Source organism: Syngnathoides biaculeatus, chromosome 11, assembly GCF_019802595.1.
Source record: "Syngnathoides biaculeatus isolate LvHL_M chromosome 11, ASM1980259v1, whole genome shotgun sequence".
Classification (NCBI taxonomy): domain Eukaryota; kingdom Metazoa; phylum Chordata; class Actinopteri; order Syngnathiformes; family Syngnathidae; genus Syngnathoides; species Syngnathoides biaculeatus.
The window spans coordinates 6,866,696-6,885,545 of NC_084650.1; the positions used below are offsets into that span (position 1 = coordinate 6,866,696).

The 18,850-nt window shown below is 42.4% G+C and overlaps 1 protein-coding gene across 3 annotated transcripts in view; it reads right to left on the reverse strand.

The window, feature by feature from the left end:
- Window positions 1-2: 2 nt before the first annotated feature.
- enpp6 (ectonucleotide pyrophosphatase/phosphodiesterase 6) overlaps window positions 3-18,850 on the reverse strand; it is a 72,555-nt gene continuing 53,707 nt past the window's right edge. For all 3 annotated transcript variants that reach the window (XM_061835855.1, XM_061835856.1, XM_061835857.1), the window contains 5 exons: window positions 9,414-9,555; window positions 9,149-9,328; window positions 8,640-8,777; window positions 7,295-7,421; window positions 3-4,141 (listed from right to left, as the gene is read on the reverse strand). In XM_061835855.1, the coding sequence (XP_061691839.1) occupies window positions 3,930-4,141; window positions 7,295-7,421; window positions 8,640-8,777; window positions 9,149-9,328; window positions 9,414-9,555 (799 nt within the window). In that variant the 3' untranslated portion in view covers window positions 3-3,929. The remainder of the gene's footprint in view (window positions 4,142-7,294; window positions 7,422-8,639; window positions 8,778-9,148; window positions 9,329-9,413; window positions 9,556-18,850) is intronic.

The following is an 18,850-nucleotide window of genomic DNA, read 5'->3' on the forward strand; positions in this document are numbered from 1 at the left end:
GCTGCCCCCATACATGTCCTGTTCTATTCTAACATATTTCTCCACCACACTCCACTTGCGCATGCAGTACCACAGTTCCTCTCTTGGTACTCTGTCATCGGCTTTCTCTAGGTCTACAAAGATACAATGTAGCTCCTTCTGACCTTCTCTGTACTTTTCCATGAGCATCCTCAAGGCAAATAATGCAACTGTGGTACTCTTTCTAGGCATGAAACCATACTGTTGCTCGCAGATACTTACTTCTGTCCTGAGTCTAGCCTCCACTACTCTTTTCCATAACTTCATTGTGTGGGTCATCATCTTTATTCCTCTGTAGTTTCCACAGTTCTGAACATCGCCTTTGTTCTTAAAAACAGGGACTACCACACATTTCCTTCATTCTTCTGGCATCTTCTCTCCCGCTAGGATTCTATTGAATAAGTTGGTCAAAAACTGCACAGCCACCTCACCAAATTGCTTCCATACCTCCACTGGTATGTCATTGGGACCAACTGACTTTCCATTTTTCATTCTATTCAGTGCCTTTCTAACTTCCTCCTTACTAATCATTGCCACTTCCCGGTCGTTCACGCTTGCCTCTTCTACTCTACCTTCTCTCCCATTTTCTTCAATTATTTACTTGTCAAAGTATTCTTTCCATCCGCTTTGCACATTACGGGCACCAGTCAACATATTTCCATCGCTATCCTTAATCACCTTTACTTGCTGCACATCCTTCCCATGTCCCTCCCTCTGTCTGGCCAACCTGTAGAGCTCCTTTTCTCCTTATTTCATATCCAACCTGGAGTGCATGTCGTCATATGCCTTTTGTTTAGCCTTCGCCACCTCTACCTTTGCCCTACGACACATCTCAATGTATTCCTTCCGGCTCTCCTCAGTCCTCTCTGTGTCCCACTTCTTCTTCGCTAATCTCTTACCTTGGATAACTTCTTCTATTTTGGGTTTCCACCACCAAGTCTCCTTCTCCCCTTTCCTACCAGAAGACACCCCAAGTACTCTTCTGCCTGCCTCTCTGAATACCTTGCCAGTAGTATTCCATTCTTCTGGGAGCTCCTCCTGTCCATGTTGAGCCTGTCTCACCTCTTTCCAGAAGGCCACACAACATTCTTCCTTTCTCAACTTCCGCCACCTGATTCTCTGCTCTACCTTCGTCTTCTTAGTCTTCCTACCGACTACCAGAGTCATTCTACACACCACCATCCTATGCTGTAGAGCTACACTCTCCCCCACCACAACCTTACAGTCGGTAACCTCCTTCAGATTACACCGTCTGCACAAAATATAATCCACCTGCATGCTTCTACCACTGCTCTTGTAGGTCACTCTATGTTACACTCATAATTAACTACTAAATGATTGTTCACCACTGCCAATTCCATCCTTTTTGTGAAGTCCACCACCATTTGCCCCTCAAAGTTCCTTTGCTGAATGCTGTTCTTACCCATCACTTCTTCATCGCCCCTGTTTCCTTCGCCAACATGTCCATTGAAATCTGCACCAATTATAACTCTCTCTCTGGGATGCTCAAGACTACTTCGTCTAGTTCCTTCCAGAATATCTCTTTCAACTCAAGGTCACATCCTACCTGTGGGGTATAGCCACTAATCACATTATACAAAATATCCTCAATTTCAAATTTTAGCCCCATCAGTCAATCTGATACTCTTTCACCCCCAAGACATTCTTAGCCAACTCTTCTTTTAAAATAACCCCTACTCCATTTCTCTTCCCATCTACTCCATGATAAAATAATTTAAACCCTGCACCTAAACTTCTAGCCTTACTCCCTTTCCACTTGCTCTCTTGGATGCATAATACATCAACCTTTCTCCTAATCATCATGTCAACTCACTCCTGAGGTTTTCCTGTCATCGTCCTGACATTCAAAGTCCCTACACACAGCTGCAGTGTTTGTGCATTCCTCTTCTTCTTCCGACTAAGCCGCTTTCCTCCTCTTTTTTGTCTTTGATTTACATTATCTGAATTTCTACCTACGCTTTGTAGATTAACATTTCCAGGTGGGGGTGTAGGAAGCCTGGGACACGACCTAACTGTTGTAGAATTCATGAATGGTCATATGTGTTTGGTACAGGTTTACGCCGGGTGCCCTTCTTGACGCAACCTATTGCATTTATCCGGACTTGGGACCGGCCGACAGGTCGCACAATAATGTGCTGCCCAACGGGCTGGAGATAATCAAAAAGAAGCAATCCAATAAACAAAGTCAACACAAAAGATACACAATTTACATACTACCTACTCTATGCTAAAGTTAAGGTCAAATGAAAGCAATCACAATAAACACAGTCAGCACACTAGGTACACAAATCACATCCTTGCTGTGTTAAAAATATAAAGGATATGGCAATTTAAAGGATATGTGGATGGAGGGGATTCAAACCACAATGGCCCTCATTAGTAGTTCAAGGATATATCACTATATCACTCGGACAATCCAAGGAAATACAAAATGCAATTTTCAAATGACAATCTGATTTGTTAAGGCACAAAAAAAAAACCATTCTGACCCTCTGTGAAAAGGTAATTGCCGCCCTTGTTAAATCACAGTAAGTCACTTAGACTAAACACACAATTGAGAGAAATAAATTTAGTGACTGACCCACTGCCAAGCCATGGACACCCCAACCCACACCCGAGCCACGGCTGCCTGTCCCGGCGGCGATGACTTCACAGCCGCCTGTCCCAGCGGCGACCTGTCCACGGCTGCCCCACGTTCCCGTTCTGGCAGTACCCCGTCCTCGGCCGTCTCACGTTCCTATTCCAGCGGCGACCCATTCGCATCCGCCTCACATTCCTGTTCCGGCGGCAACCTGTCCACGGCCGCCTGATGCCCACCCCTCGATGGCGACCGACCGTCGGCCACCTGATGACTACGCCTCAATGGTGACCGATCCTTGGCCGCCTCACAACGCCATCTCAGCGTCGACCGACCTGCGGCATCCAATGACTCGCGACAAAGTCTTGGGAGGTCTTCGTCCGGAGCTGTGACCTGCTCCCGTCTGGTTCCCACTATGCCTTCGGATTCCTCCTCGAGGACGTCCTGGCCGACCTCCTGACCTGCTCGGCCAGACGCCTCGCTTTGAGTGGCCTGGATGGCCACCAGACAGACTGGACTGGGGGGTAACATTTACTGTTCAAATATGGTAACATAACATCCATCCATCCATCATCTCAGCCACTTACCCTCACAAGGGCTGGGGAACATACTATCATCTAAAAATGGAATAATATAGTCAAAATAAATTACCAACACTTTTACACTCACACACAAAGACAACCTTTTCTTTTCTTTTTTTTTTTAAACAGTGAAACTTAAATGTGTGGGTAATGAAATGGCACACCATTGTGAGACACCTTATGGCCATAAAGCAAGTAACTTTTCCTTATTCTGTTGTCATCAATAGAGTGCAATGCTGAGTTTTTCAGAATATCTTTGTACCTTATCCCATCCTGTATCTACACATTTAGTGGCTAGGTAATAAAATGTTGACAATATCAAAGACAAGTACTGTGTGTTTCAAACGAAATAACATTTATAGAACCATACAAGAAAGGTATGCAATTCGGAATTGAATAGCAAAATATTTACAACGTTCTAAAGTTGCATTTCTCCTGGATCATGAGATGTAGTCTCACCTTAGTTTTCTGCTCCTGGGTTATTGAAAAGACTCATAGAAGACATTCATTTGTAATTAAAAAAAAAAAGAAAAAAACATCTATATGTAGGATCATTGCTACTTGTATCTGTATTTTATCTTTCTTTCATATATCTTTTTGTCCTTCTTAATCACACATTATATATATATTTAAGAATCTTTGGATTTTCAAACCTAAACACCAATCAAAATTCCAATAACACAGTTGTAGAGATGCAATCTATAGACAAAATCATTTGTCTCTGGTGTCTTTTATTGGCACAGTGCCAGCAGGGTTCCTAATAAAGCCATCAAGCAGATCCACTGGGTTGTGGGCAAGTGCAGACTATCAGAGCTGTTGAGGAGATTCTCAACCCGAGACCAGGAGCCATTATTTGGCAAAGGTTTCACTTCCAGTGTGTGGCACAACACGTTATAAACGTCAACAGCTTGGATAGGAGCAGCATGGAAATTCTGCTTGAAGTCTACATGAAAAGGAGAGGAAATCATTCAACCAAAATGAAAGCTTTGGCATGCACAAATGTTAATACAAGATTGTATAACGGAACCAAGTGTTTATTATTGACAATCGGTGATGAGCACAGAATTTCCTAAATCGAAAAGTAATTTTCTCTTTTTCAATGTTGTCACTGTTAAAGTTGAACAACATTTGCCTCTTATTTATTTTCTGGTTGGAGGTTAAGTTAAAATTACTCAAAGTACAGTAAATTCTATTGTTGTTTTTTTTCAAATACTATTTTTACATGAAGGAATAGGGAGAAAAAAAGAATGAACAGTCTAGTACAACTTCAAGTGCTCTCGTAAGCCCATGCCAGATTTCAAAATGTATCATAAAAAAAGTGACAAGCAGAAGTAAAAAGAAGTTGAATGCTGTAGTATGTTACATATGGGGACCGCTGAAGTGTATTGATAAGTTCTTAAAGGTGACAGTCTTATAGAATATGTATTTCTAGTTGCCTGTATACATATACTTGGGTCTCTAAAATACCTGTCCACCAACCCCAAAAAATCATCTGTGAGCTGCCCATATACAAAAATATGTCTGTGAGCCAACTGTTTAGACTTTTTTGCTGGATTGTGATAACATAGTTGGGCTAATTTACAAACTAGCCCCACCACAAGAAGAGTGTCTGCTCATAACTTTGCGGTTCAGCTGTGTAGATAGATAGATACATCATCAGTTTAGAAGCATGCTCTACAACAGGGGGTTCTCAATGTGTCGATCGGGAGGCAGTTTCGGTCGATAGCGACGGCGTGGCGAGAAAAAAAAAAAAACAGACATCAGCCGTATTTTTTTTTTTAACTTTAGCTCACCACGCACGTCCACACAACGACAGTACAGGAAAACACACTGTCAGTGAGTTCCGCCCCATTTTAAGTTCTTGCTTAAGAAATCTTAAACATGGGTATGGATGCTGCAGTAAAGAAGAAACATATCACTTTTATACGGAAAGGGAGGCGGACAAATTTTTCATGATGTCATTTTTGAAGCGTGTTTGCCTCATCTGCCAGTGTAGTGAAATGTGTAACGGCTTTTTCGAACTGTTTATGGAAAATACGACACCGACATTCCGCCGAAAAGCAAGCTGAGAATGAGGAAAGTGAACGAAGTAAAATCCCAATTGGCCGCACAGCAGTCACTTTTCACACAATATAGTTCAACAGCAGAAGCTGCCACCGAAGCATTGTTTGCAGGTTTGTCACATCATCGTTATTAACAAGAAGTCCTTCCAAGAGGATCTTTTAAAAATAAGGCGGTAATATCTGCAATAAAATCTCTCCAGTTGTAAATGCGCTGTGAAGCCATGGCTGATGTGTGGAAGGACATCGGAGATTGTGTGTTTCTCATTGCAGTTGGACGAATCCACGGACGGACGTGAGTGACACAGCCCAGCTGTGCATTTTTATTCGTGTGATGTTTAGTGATCATCAACGTGAACTTAGAGTTGCAAAAAATGTTTAATTACGTTGTGTAATATTGGCTCATGTGCTTATGCTAGGCACACAAACATAAATTTACACATAAAGAATCCTCAATATACCTAAAAATAAATGTGTTTGATCTTTGTGACTTGGTCCTTCTATTTCATCATTAGTCATTCCAAAAAAAAAAAAAAAAAAAAAAGTCACATACACCCCCCCTCGATTGCGAGAGGCTGGATGATTGAGTAGATCTTGGGGTAAAAAAGTCTGAGCACCCCTGCTCTACAATGATGAGGGCTTAAAAGGTGTTACAGTCCACATACTGCAGTGGGCCACTCACATCGGCTAACTAGTGCTAGCTGCTAATTAGCTATCCGCAAATCGCCTCCAGTACTTCTCAAATATAGTCTATATTGATTGGATTCTTCTTTTTACGCCGAAGGTTTTTTTTAATAAAAGGGATACATGGAACAAGTTATATCTATATATATATAATTTGAAGTGAGTAAAATTTATTTTTCCACTAGTAATTATACAAACTCAATCCCAATTAAGTTGGGACAGTTTGTTTAAAAAATAAAAACACTACATTTGGAAATAATGTTCAACCTCTATTTATTTGAATACACTACAAAGACAAGATAGTTAATGTTCAAACTGATAATCATTAACTTTGAATCTACCTACTTAACTACTACTTATCTACCTAACTTTGAATTGCCAGCATATATTTCTCCAAAACCTGTATGTACCTTTCAACATTAATGCTGCTTTCACAAATGTGTAAGCAACCCATGTCATTGGTACTAACACACCCCCACATATGTTGGCATTTGAACTTTGCATCCATAATAGTCCGGATGGTTCTTTGGTGCAGAGCACACGAATTTCCAAAAACAATTTCAAATGTATGACTCGGTCACAAAACACTTTTCCACTTTGCATCAGTCCATCTTAGCTTGGGACCAGAGAAGCTGGCGGCCTTTTTGGGTGTTGTTGATCAATGCTTTTTGCTTTGCATAATAGAGTTTTAAGTTGCACTTATAGGTGTACCGCTGAACTGTATTTAATGACTTTGGTTTTCTAAAGTGTTCCTGAGCCCACATGGTGATATCCTTCACATATTGATTCAGTTTTATTGATGCAGTGCTGCCTGAGGGGATAGAAAGTCATGAGCATTCAATGGTGATTGTTGGCCTTGCTGCCTACATGTAGGGATTTCTCCAGATTTGCTGAACCTTTTTTTGGAACATGCTGCAGCCATAAAATTCTAAGTTAGTGATTATTTGCAAAAAAACAATGAAGTTTATTAGTTTGAACATTAAATATCTTGTCTTTGTAGTGTATTCAGTAAAATATAAGTTGAACTAGATTTTTAAGTCATCATAAGTTGTTTTAATTTGTGTTTGACGCATTGTCCCAACTTCATTTAAACTGAGTTTGGACTAATACAAAACATTGGCTTCATATTTTGTAAATGTTTTTATGATACTCCAAGAACGAATCAATTTAATTTTTATTACTTTCTATTCTTTTTTTCTCCCTTTTTAAAAAATCTGAACTACAGTATTGGGAGGCACAGCATCCCTGAAAGGATTCTGTTGGTAACTCAGAGGTTCCATTATGAATAAAAATGCCAAGCTGTCATGTCTGTCTTTGCCTTAGAAATGTGATGCAAAATGTATGAGCAGTACCAGGTCCTGCTGCCAAGAAAAAGCCATCCATGTCATGAAATTGGTTATCGTAACCATGCCACCCATTTTGCCATGCCAAGGGCTGCATACTGGAGTCATTTTTCCAGTATTGGAGATTAGCCTTATTCTGGACAAGATAGATTCACAAGCATTAAATATACAGAGCATCTGAAAAGAATACAGTGATACCTCTACTTACGAAATTAATCTGTTCCGGGAACCGTTTCGTCTCATGAATTTTTGCAAGTAGAAGCGCATTTTACATGTAAATAGCCAATCTGTTCCAAGCCGCCCGAACCCCCCACCCGCCAAAAAATAAGCATTTTTCATGACCAGAACACGAGGCTGAACCCAAAATGCATGACTCACGAGACCAGGAATTTATTCAGTCCAAGGTCGGCACAAGGCGGAGAGGCAGAGTCATCAACGAGGCAGGGTTCGACACACAGATCATCAAGGACAAGGACATGAAGTTGCGGGAACGTGACATGAGAGTCTAACGACCTGGCAATGACCAGACCCCATGCGTGGGAATATATCAGGACCGTAATTAACGAAACAATAGGCAGGTGGGAGCATCTTCTTATCGGAGCTGGTGCGCACCAGGTCGAGGAAGGACACGCCCGTGAAAGCATTTAAAGTACATAACGTAAATAATAATGAAAAAAAATATGTTCATTTGGGGTTGCGCGACTATTCCAAAAGAAGGGTGAGCGACAAGAAAAAGGCATCATGGGGGACAGAAGAGGAGGCAAACTTTGCCGGTTGAGAGAACACATACATACGAATGTACGCACGCAGACAACTTAATTCCACAAAAGTTTCTTGTGGCCAATGGTGAAGAAAGATGAATAAACTTGCAAAAAACACAAACAAAAACATGTACTTTTCCAATGTGCTTTAGCTTGTAACAGCACTAGTGTAATTTGGTGATGGTCGAGTGTCCAAAGGAATCAAAAAGCAATATGGGTAATGAGTGAAGTTCCTGCTAGCCACTGGGATGCCAGGAAGATGCTATGGCAATAGCCAATGGTAGGGCGGCTGTATCGTGCCACACAAATCAGGTTACAGGATGTTTACGTTCGGTGGAATTTGGGGAACCCAGCGCCTATTTTTTCGTTTCATATTCTGAATTTCCTTCACAACTTAAGATAATGTTTTTCCGAGGAGGCGTTTCGTAACCTGATTTATTTGTTACTAGATTGTTCGTAAGTAGAGGTACAACTGTATGAACATTAATATGAAGTAATGGTTAATTTTATCTTTCAAAAATATTTGGACCTATATATTTTTGTCTAGTTTGAGTACAATGAATCTAGTATACCAAGACTTAATGATGATATACCTGAGCAATGAACCATCCTGGCGCAGCTATCAGTGTCAAAGGGGCAACAAACTTTCCTCCTTTATAATGAAAGCGTTTAGGGATTTCGTCTCTGGCATAAGCACGCATGTTTGGGACTTTGGACAAAGCTGCATGCACCTGAAAAAAATGTGAAGCACATACAGGCTCTGATGCAACATCTTTATCCATCTCCATTTAAAAAAAAAAAAAAAAAAACATGTGATGGGCAGTAAAAAAAGTAATCAGTCTAATTTGATTTAAGGCCTTAAATTTGTGAGGGTTAAATCAAGTCAAAAAAATAACCTGAAAATTGATTTTTTTTTGTCAGCAGGTTAAACTAAATTGGGCTTCTTACTTTGTGATTGTGCATTGTATTTTTTCACTAGTTATATGCATTGGCTTTGATCTTTTTTTTTTAACACAACCTGATCGTGGAACGTTATTCACTTTAATTGTTTAACTTTTTTTTTTAAGTAGCAAGAGTTTCATAACAAATCCTATTGTGTCACCTTTTGGAACTTCTCTTCTTTAACCCATATACTAACAATTACTCCTCTGTCCATCATTTTGACAATGTCTGACATGTTGATATACTTGTCCAACTCGATAACCTTGTCCATCCATTGAATTTTTGTCATGCCATGGTCTGAAAATAGCACAACATTGACCTGATTCACCATGTTCTTCTCCTGCAAAAAATACAATGACAACTGATTATGTAACAAGAAAAGTAAACATTTACTATATTTTTAACAATATCTACAGATTACGAACTTTCATTTTGTTGTTGAGCATCTGCATGGCTGTGTCCAGTTGCTGCACTGCTGTTTTGATCTGAGGGGAGTCTGGACCAAAGTGGTGTCCCTCTTCGTCTATTTTCTCATAATATATCGCTGCCATGTTTGCATCCTCTGATCTATAGATTGACAAAGACACACAATCACACGAACATACAGTGCCTTGTGAAAGTATTCGGCCCCATTGAACTTTTCAACTTTTTGCCATATTTCAGGCTTTAAACATAAAGAATATATATATATATATATATATATATATATATATATATATATATATATATATATATAGAGAGAGAGAGAGAGAGAGAGAGAGAGAGAGAGAGAGAGATTTTTTTTTTCAATAATCAATAAGTGAAACACAATTGTGAAGTGGAAAAAAATGTTTGGGATAATTTCTACTTTTTTAACAAATAAAAAACTGAAAAGTGGGGTGCGCAATATTATTAGCAGACCACTGCAAATCTACCAAGACCCAGCTGTCTCTCTCAACCTTCACCTCGAACAAGGAGAAGACTGATCAGAGATGCAGCCAAGAGGCCCATGATCACTCTGAATGAACTGCAGAGATCTACGACTGAGGTGGGAGAGTCTGTACATAGGACAAGTCGTACACTGCACAAATCTGGCCTTATGGAAGAGTGGCAAGAAGAAAGCCATTTATCAAAGATATCCATAACGTCATTTAAAGTTTGCCACAAGCCACCTGGGAGACACCTTCAACATGTGGAAGAAGGTGCTCTTGTCAGATGAAAACAAAATTGAACATTTTGGCCACAATGCAAAACAATATGTTTGGCCTAAAAGCAACACAGCTCATCACCCTTAACACACCATCCTCACTGTCAAACATGGTTGTGGAAGCCTCATGCTTTGGGCCTGTTTTTCTTCTGCAGGGACAGGGAAGATGGTTAAAATTGATGGGAAGATGAATGGACCCAAATATCATTCTGGAAACAAAGACCTGCCAAAGACCTGAGACTGGGACAGAGATATATCTTCCAACAGGACAATGATCAAAACATAAAGTCAAATCCATAATGGAATGGTTCACAAATAAACGTATCGAGGTGGCCAAGTCAAATTCCAGACCTGAATCCAATCGAGAATCTGTGGGCAGAGCTGAAGACTGCTGTTCACAAACGCTTTCCATCCAACCTCACCGAGCTCGCGCTGTTTTGCAAGGAAGAATTGGCAAGAATTTCGGTCTCTCGATGTGCAAAACTGATAGACATACCCCAAGCGACTTGCAGCTGTGATTGCAGCAAAAGGTGGCGCTACTAAGTATTAATGCAAGGGGGCTGAGTAATATTGCATGCTAACTTTTCAGATTTTTATTTGTTAAAAAAGTATAAATATCCAATAAATGTTGTTCCACTTCACGATTGTGTCCCACTTTTTGTTGATTCTTGACAAAAAAAAAAAAAATTATATCTTCACGTTTGAAGCCTGAAATGAGGTGAAAGGTTGAAAAGTTCAAGGGGGCTGAATACTTTCACAAGGCACTGTATATGCAGGCGAACCTTTAAACAATCAAGGAAAAACAGTAACGGTGTCTATTCACCATAACTAAGTAACTAAATAACATTAAACTGAAAATATTTAAAACTTGTACTTAAACCAATCATCAAAAAAAAAAAAAAGGAAACCATCTAATCCTGTGAACATTGGCACTTTTTGCATAGGTCAAAATTGTCTAATGTGCAGGAACCCCCCCCCTTCCCCTCCAAAAATGCAGTAGTAATTTAGGCTTGTTTCTTGATGAAATATTACATTGTCAGCTAGAATTTGGCCAAGCCACATTTTAGAGACTTCAGTCTGTCACAAGCTGACCTGTACTGAGCAAGAGCAAATGAAATTTACTCACTGAACTACTGTTTTGTGTGGATTGAAAGTCTATGTCATGGGCACGCAGCAAGGGACTGGACACAAATGCAGGACTCCGAGCCAAGGACATGATTTTGAGGGTGGTTTTATTCCAGGTTAAGGTCAAACACAAGTAAGCAGTCCAAAAAAGGCGGAAGCACAAAAACGCGAGGCTGCAGGAAGATCCAAAAACATGAAACGAGGTCCGATGACTATTAGGCAAAACTTGGAAATGAACAAAATCAAGATTTGACAAGGATGGCGCATGGACGCTGTCACGAAGCTACAAAAGGCTTGCGTACTCACGCACGATGATGCAGTCCAACACAAAAAACACAACGAATTGGCAAATGCAAGAGAAAATCTCGAGGCTTACCATACGGTGCAGGTGTGGAGCTGCTACCACAGGCAGTTCTGCCCAGGGCAGTGACTTGGCCATGCCCCTGACAAGGCGCAGATCCCAGACGCGACAAAACGACACCAAAAAAATAACCAGGGGAGGGCAGAAGGGGCCCCGGAGGAGGGTACAAGTCCCCACCCCAGTCTGTCAGGTGGCTATCCAGGCTACCCAAGGTGAGGAACTTAGCTGAGTATTTCAGGAGGCCAGCTAAAACACCAAGCACCAGAGTCCCTACAGCGCAACTCGGGCGGACGTCCACGAGGGGGGTCCCAACGGCATAGCAGGAATCATGCAGGAGGAGCCAGCGAGATGTGGGCGAGAGTCCACTGTGGTTCCGTCGCCAGCGAGGCGTGGATGAGGGTCCGTTGTGGTTCCACTGCAAGCACGGTGTGGGCAATGGTCCACTGTGGCTTGGTCGCCACCGAGGCAGAAGCAAGAGTCCGCTGTGGCTCGGTCCACACTAAAGCGGAAGGCAAGAGTCTGCTGTGGCTCGGTTGCCAGTGAGATGTGGGCGAGAGTCCGCTGTGGCTCGATTGCGACTGAGGCATAAGTGAGAGTCCGCTGTGGCTCGAGAGCAAAAAGAAAGGGGGCCTCGGCTGGTGGATTCAGGGTTCATACACTTCCCGAGAATCAAAATTCCATGAATTTTCCATGACTTTCCAAGTATTGTATGATTGTGGTAGACAGCAATATTTCAGCTATATGATTGTGTTTTCACTTAAATAAGTGCCAAAGCTTATCAATGTAGTAGGTGCATCATAATGACTGTGAAACTTATGATTATTAAAAAGATAAACTATAATTACATGTTGAACATACATTTTCATCTAAAGTTAATGTTATGTTGTCTATATTCAAAATACAGCATTAGCTATTTATTCATTGTATTTTCTGTGCTTTCATCCTCGATCAGGCTGTGCCAAAGTGGAATTGTAACATTATACACCATCTCATTCTGTACTTTCTACTTTGGCTTCAGACCAGACCTCTTTTACTCAAAAAAAGAGAAAATCTCGTCCAGTTGAACCATTTTTTCTTCCATTATTCACATAACTTGACATTCATTAAAGCAACAGCACTTTTTATTTTTACCATTATTATCAAGCGTAAACACAAGCAGCATGTCTAACTCTTTGCTCTATGCTGTTCAGACTGTGTGAGTGGACGGCGTTTGTAATTATGAGTATACCCCTTTAAGAGCCGAAGGTGGGCGGAGTCAGATAAACTATCAGGAGACCTGTGCTTCTGTGTTGGGGAAAAAAAAAGTCAGTCTGTGGTTCACCACGCTAGATTGGTTTTCATGTGCGCTGAGAATGTCTTATGTATTTCTACTCGTAACAAATTTTACACGCTTGATTTTTCGTGCTCGATTGTGCAGATTTGAGAGTGTGATAACGCCAGTCAAGTAACAGTGACTAAAAATTCTATGACATTCCCTGACCCAAGCCAAATATTTTTTATTTACCGGACTTTCCAAGACCTGAAAAAGGCAATGTTTCTTTCCATGATATTCCAGAAATTCCCTGACCCGTACAAACCCTGCCGATTACTTTCTACTGAAGCCCGCCCATGAGAACCGCAAATTCAGCATTTCTCCACTGCCATTGATCCTGGATACAGCGGGAGTAGGCAGCAAACTCCTCGGCCTGCTGCACCTGACGGGCAGCAAACTCTTTACCCCTTTTGGCTCGAAGCTTTGCATGAATTGGCTTGGAGTCCACTGGGTGCATATAAGGCCAGCACATTCTGTCACGGGCACGCAGCAAGGGACTGGACCCAAATGCAGGACTCCAAAGCAAGGACATGATGTTGAGGGTGGTTTTATTCCAGGCTAAGGTCATACACATACAAAAAAGGGGGAAGCACAAGAACATGAAGTTTCATGAGCTTCAAGATCCAAAAACATGAAACGAGGTCCAATGACTATGAGGCAAAACTTGGAATGATGAACAAAACCAAGACTTGACTAGGATAGCAAAGGAACGCTGTTACGAAGGGAAGCACTACAAAACGCCTGCGTACTCACGCACGATGGTGCAGTCAAACACACAGAAAACACAACGAACTGGCAAATGCAAGAGACAAACTGAAGGCTTAAATCCCTGGGGTCTAATTAGCGTCCATACGGCGCAGATGGGGAGCTGCTGCCAAAGGCAGCGCGACCCAGGGCAATGGCCTGGCCATGACCCTGACAGTGTGGATGTATTTTTAAGTTGTTTTAAGTTTTTTACTAATGAGTGATAATAGTGATAGGAGAACATGTTGGAAGTAGTCTGTAAAAAACAAAAACGCCAAAATACCTGCTTCAAGAAAGAAGATATTCACATCACTCCACGAATAATTTTTTGTAGATTCATTAGCGTGTATACCGTATACACAGGTTTCGTCAGCTTGTATTTCTATGGATTGCATCACAATATCCTCAGATTTTTTTTTTTTTTTTGGGTAGGCTGGGGGGTCCTTTTTGGCTGTTAGGTCAAAAAGAAACCTGGATCTGTATCATTTTAATGCCGGAACTGTTTTACTATGCCACGGTGTAGCTATTGTGTATGCTATTGTAGTTATTTGTATTATGATGAATTTTTGTGGAAAATTTAATTTGGACAGTGACAAACAAGCGTTCACACTCACATTCACACCGTCATTGCGTGGGAAGTAAACCCACCCTGCCTGAACCAAAGCGTACCATGACACCATAAATGAGTTGTACCAAGGATGAGGAAGGTAAATCATTATACGCCTACTGCAATAACATTAGATTTGGGGAGTGTTTGACAATACAGGACAATACAGGATCGGACTAGACAGGACAAGGACAGGAGGGGAAGCACGCAGGACAGATGTGGTGGACCAGGGTTTACAACATAGGCGTGGAGGGGAGTGGGGATGTAAATTCTAAACCTTTTTAGAAATAGTGCAAGTAAGAGGATACCCAGAAAGTTATGAATTATTTATCGCAATCATTGAGTGGCCCCACACCAAGTCATAGAGGTGAGTATCTGCAGACACATCCACAGTAACCTTCAGAAGTGATCTATAATTGGTGCACTTGCACTGCAGGGGCTGAGGACCACACCCCAATATGACAAGAGGTAGGCAAGGGACCAGGAGCCTACATGACAGCAGGCCACTGGAAGAGACACCACCCACACCGAGGAACCCAGGGTGGTCTACCAGCTCCATCCCAGCCAACACCCCCCACGAACATACCAGGTAGATGGTATGCTTCTCTATTTACAAGAACCCAAGTCATCACTTTAAACTGTTTTTAACCTCATTAGGACATTTTTGCAAATATCAGAATATGTTGTCATCATAATTAACAAAAGTTCCTTTAATGTAACTTGTGGAATCCAAATTTTCCTATTCCTACAGGGAATATATCCAGGCAAACATATCTCAGCAAAACTTATTTAAATAATCTAAACCACCTATGACAAATAAAATAAATGGATCTAGGTTTCCCTTGCCCATATGCAGGCCAACGGGACTCCGTCTGGCGCCAGTGTTAGTGGGTGGGCCTGGATCCTTGGGGGCCTGCCAGGGCACAAACTGAAAGGGTAACATGGTTCCCCCTTCTCATCAGTTCGCCACCTCTGGGAGAAGCAATAGGTGTCAGGTACAGTTTGACCTGGGTGGGGGTTGAAGGCAGGGACCTTGGTAATCCAATCCCTGGCTACAGAAGCTGGGTCTAGGGATGTGTAACAGCAGAGGAGCCCAAGGTGTGTGTTAAGAACTTCTGAATCGACATATTCTGGCTTCCCTCCACAAACAGCTTGGGTTCTATTACACTCTGGAGTTTCTGATGGTGAGAGATGCCAAACAGGGGTGGATATACTTATGGCTCCCAGTTCTGCACCTACACGTTTGGGTTCCCCCCAGTGGACGAGAGGGTAGCCTCCCTCTGCCTTCAGGTACGTTAACGGGTCGTGACTGTTGTTTGTCCTTATGCACCAAACATTTCAGAGTACCCACCCTTTTTGGAGTCCTTGGAAGGGGTGCTGGAGAGTGTTCCTACTGTGGACTCTGTTGTTCGGCTGGGGGACTTCAATCTAATGCTTAAGTGGACAATGAGGATGACAACTGGAAGGGTGTGATTGGGAGGAACGTGAAGTGAGGCTCTCTTATTGCCGGGGCTAAAATCACCGAGGTGATAAAAAAAAGTTCCTTGGGAGCAAGGCCTGGTGGTAGATGAGATTCACCTTCAGTTCTTGAAAGTTCTTGATCTGGAGCAGTCTTGATTGACACACCTCTGCAACAGTGCATGAACATCAGGGACAGTCCCTCTGCATTGGCAAACTGGGTTCTTTTTTAAGAATGGAGGACTGGAGAGTGTGTTCCAAGTCCAGGGGCATCACAGTCCTAGGCGTCTTTGGTAACGTCTATTCAAGGGTGCTGGAGAGGAGATTCCATCGAGAAGTGAAATATCAGATTCAGCAGCAGGTTAGGGTTAGGTCGTCCTGGCTGTGGAACAATAGACTACTTTTACACCCTTAGTAGGGTCCAGTAGGGTGCATGGGAATTCGCCCAACTAGTCTATATTTGGTTTGGTAACTGGGAGAAAGCATTCGACTGCATCTCTCGGGGAGAGTTTAGTCAAGATTGCTGGCAGCAAAATCGACTGGTTTCCCGTGAGGGTTGGATTTTGCCAAAAATGTCCTTATTCATCAATTCTGCTCAGTACTTTTATGGACAGAATTTCTAGTTGCAGATGAGCCGCAGAGGGAGTCTGGTTTGGTGGCCTCAGTATTAAATCTTTACTTTGTGCAGATGATGTGGTTCTCCAAATCCAAACCACTCAAATCTCAGACCATCGATTCGGAGAAGAGTGGCATGCCTTCTCCAGGTCAGGGATGAGATCCTACCCCAAGTGCAGGAGTATAAATATCTTGGGGGCTTGTTCAAGAATGGGGGAAGAATGGAACAGGAGGTTTAAAGGCAGATAGGTGCAGTGTCTCCAGTCGTCCGGACATTGTATCAGCCAGCCCCTTATGATGACGCAGGAGCAAAGCTCAAAGGCAAAGCTCTCAATTTGCTGATTGATCTAAGTTTCTTCCCTTATGTTCACGGGCACTGGGTTATGACAGAAAGAAAAAGATCCCACAAATGATACAAGATACGATAAGATTACAGATACAAGTGGCTGAAAAGAGTTTTCTCCGCAGGGCATCCAGGCTCTCCATTAGAGATAAGGTGAGAAGATGGGTTTTCTGGGAGGGGCTCCTGCACATATAGAGGAGTTAGATGAGGTGGCTCGGGCATCTGATTATGATGCCCAGTGGACACCTCCCTGATGAGGTGTTCTGGCCATGTCCCACCAGGAAATTCCAGGGATGATCCAGGACACGCTGGAGAGACTATGTCTCTGGGCTGGCCTGGGAACACCTCAGGATTTCATGCAAAAGAACTGGTTGAAGTGGCTGGAGAGAGGGAAGAAAGGAGTTACTGCCTCAGTAACCCGACCTCAGATAACGAAGAAGAAAATGGATGGATGGATGGATGGCATCAACGGTTTATTTTTAAAAAAATGAGAAAAACAGAACTAGCCCATCTACCCTTAAGAAAGATAAAACAGAAGGACTTGATACACCCAACTTCAAACACTGTTATTGAGCTAACCAAATCCCTCCATTCATCCATCCATCAGGGATGAGAATGACCAATTAGGCAAAACACTGGAAATGTCTGTTGATGGGGGGTGGGTGGGGGTTGAGTTTCCTCCTATTGGAACACAGATTGCAAATTTGGAATTGACTGACTACATCAGTGACTAAAAAATAATGCATTCATGTCATCCATCCATACCCTGGATGACCAGAGAGGTGAAGCAGCTGGTGAAGGACAGAAACATCACCATCCGAACTGGCGACAGGCCTTGCTACAGCATAGCCCATGTAAAACCTGAAGAGAGTAATTAGGAAAGCCAAAGGAGATTTTAGGAGGAGGATCGATGACCATTTTGGACAGCAACAACAGCAGACAAGCAAGCATCACAGTCCAAGACCCACCAACTACAAACCAGTCAACAGAGCTGCTGAAGGTGACAATGACCTGACAGAGAAACTTAACCTCTTCTTTGCTTACTTTGAGACTGAATGACCAGGAGCAGCTACACTGCCATCAGCAACCGCAAGGAGTCCCGGCCTTATGGTGGTGTTGCATGAGGTGAGCGGCACACTGAACGGGGTGAACCCACAGAAAGCAACGGCCCAGATGGCATCCCAGGTTGGGTTTTGAAAGACTGTGGAGACCATCTTGGTGGAATTTTGACTGGGATTTTCAACCTTTTACTGATACACTCTGCAGTACCATCCTGCCTGAGGACCTCCACTGTCATCCCCCTTAGCAAGAAACCAACCACAATCAGCATCAACAGGTCAGTAACACTGTGGTGATTAAATTTTTATCAAAAATGGTCAGGAGTCCCATCACGACCGTCATAATTCCTGGCTCGGATCAATACCAGTTACCCGAAGGCAATGAGATCGACACACAGCGCTGTCCGACCTGGCGAAACAAGGTAATTACTACCACCTTCTCTTTGTGGTCTACAGTTGAGCATTTAACAAAATCTTACCACACAGCCTACTTAGGAAACTGTTGAACTTAGATCTACCTCACTCCACATGTCTCTGGATTAAAGACTTTTTAAACAGAACACTCACAAAGGGTCAGGATTGGCCCACACACCTTCACACAGGGTTCATACTCAGTCGACCCAAAAAATTTAAGGGCTTTTTAGGGCCATTCTTAGGAGCTGACACGAACAATTTAGGGCTGACACGGAAAAAATTTAGGGCCAACACGAAAAATTTAGGGCCATCGTGGGAAATCAAGAGTAAGGAAAAAACACTCACCCAATGGTGCCATCGGCTGTTCTTGGTTCATCAAAGGTTCCAGTACCACAGTACCTGTGACAGTGATCACCTGTCGCCCCTTGTAGTAGTTCTCATTGATATGACCATTGTCAACGTCTTCACATAACAGGATACAGAAAAACTGATTCTAACTACAATTGCAACTATATACACAAATGTCTTCTACTGATGTCTGTCTCAGCACCCCTACTGTAGCTCCTTGAGCCTATCCTCTATTTGCTGCTGCAGAGGTGCCAAAGAGCCTTTCTTGTCCTTTGCTCTGTCTCTGAGTGC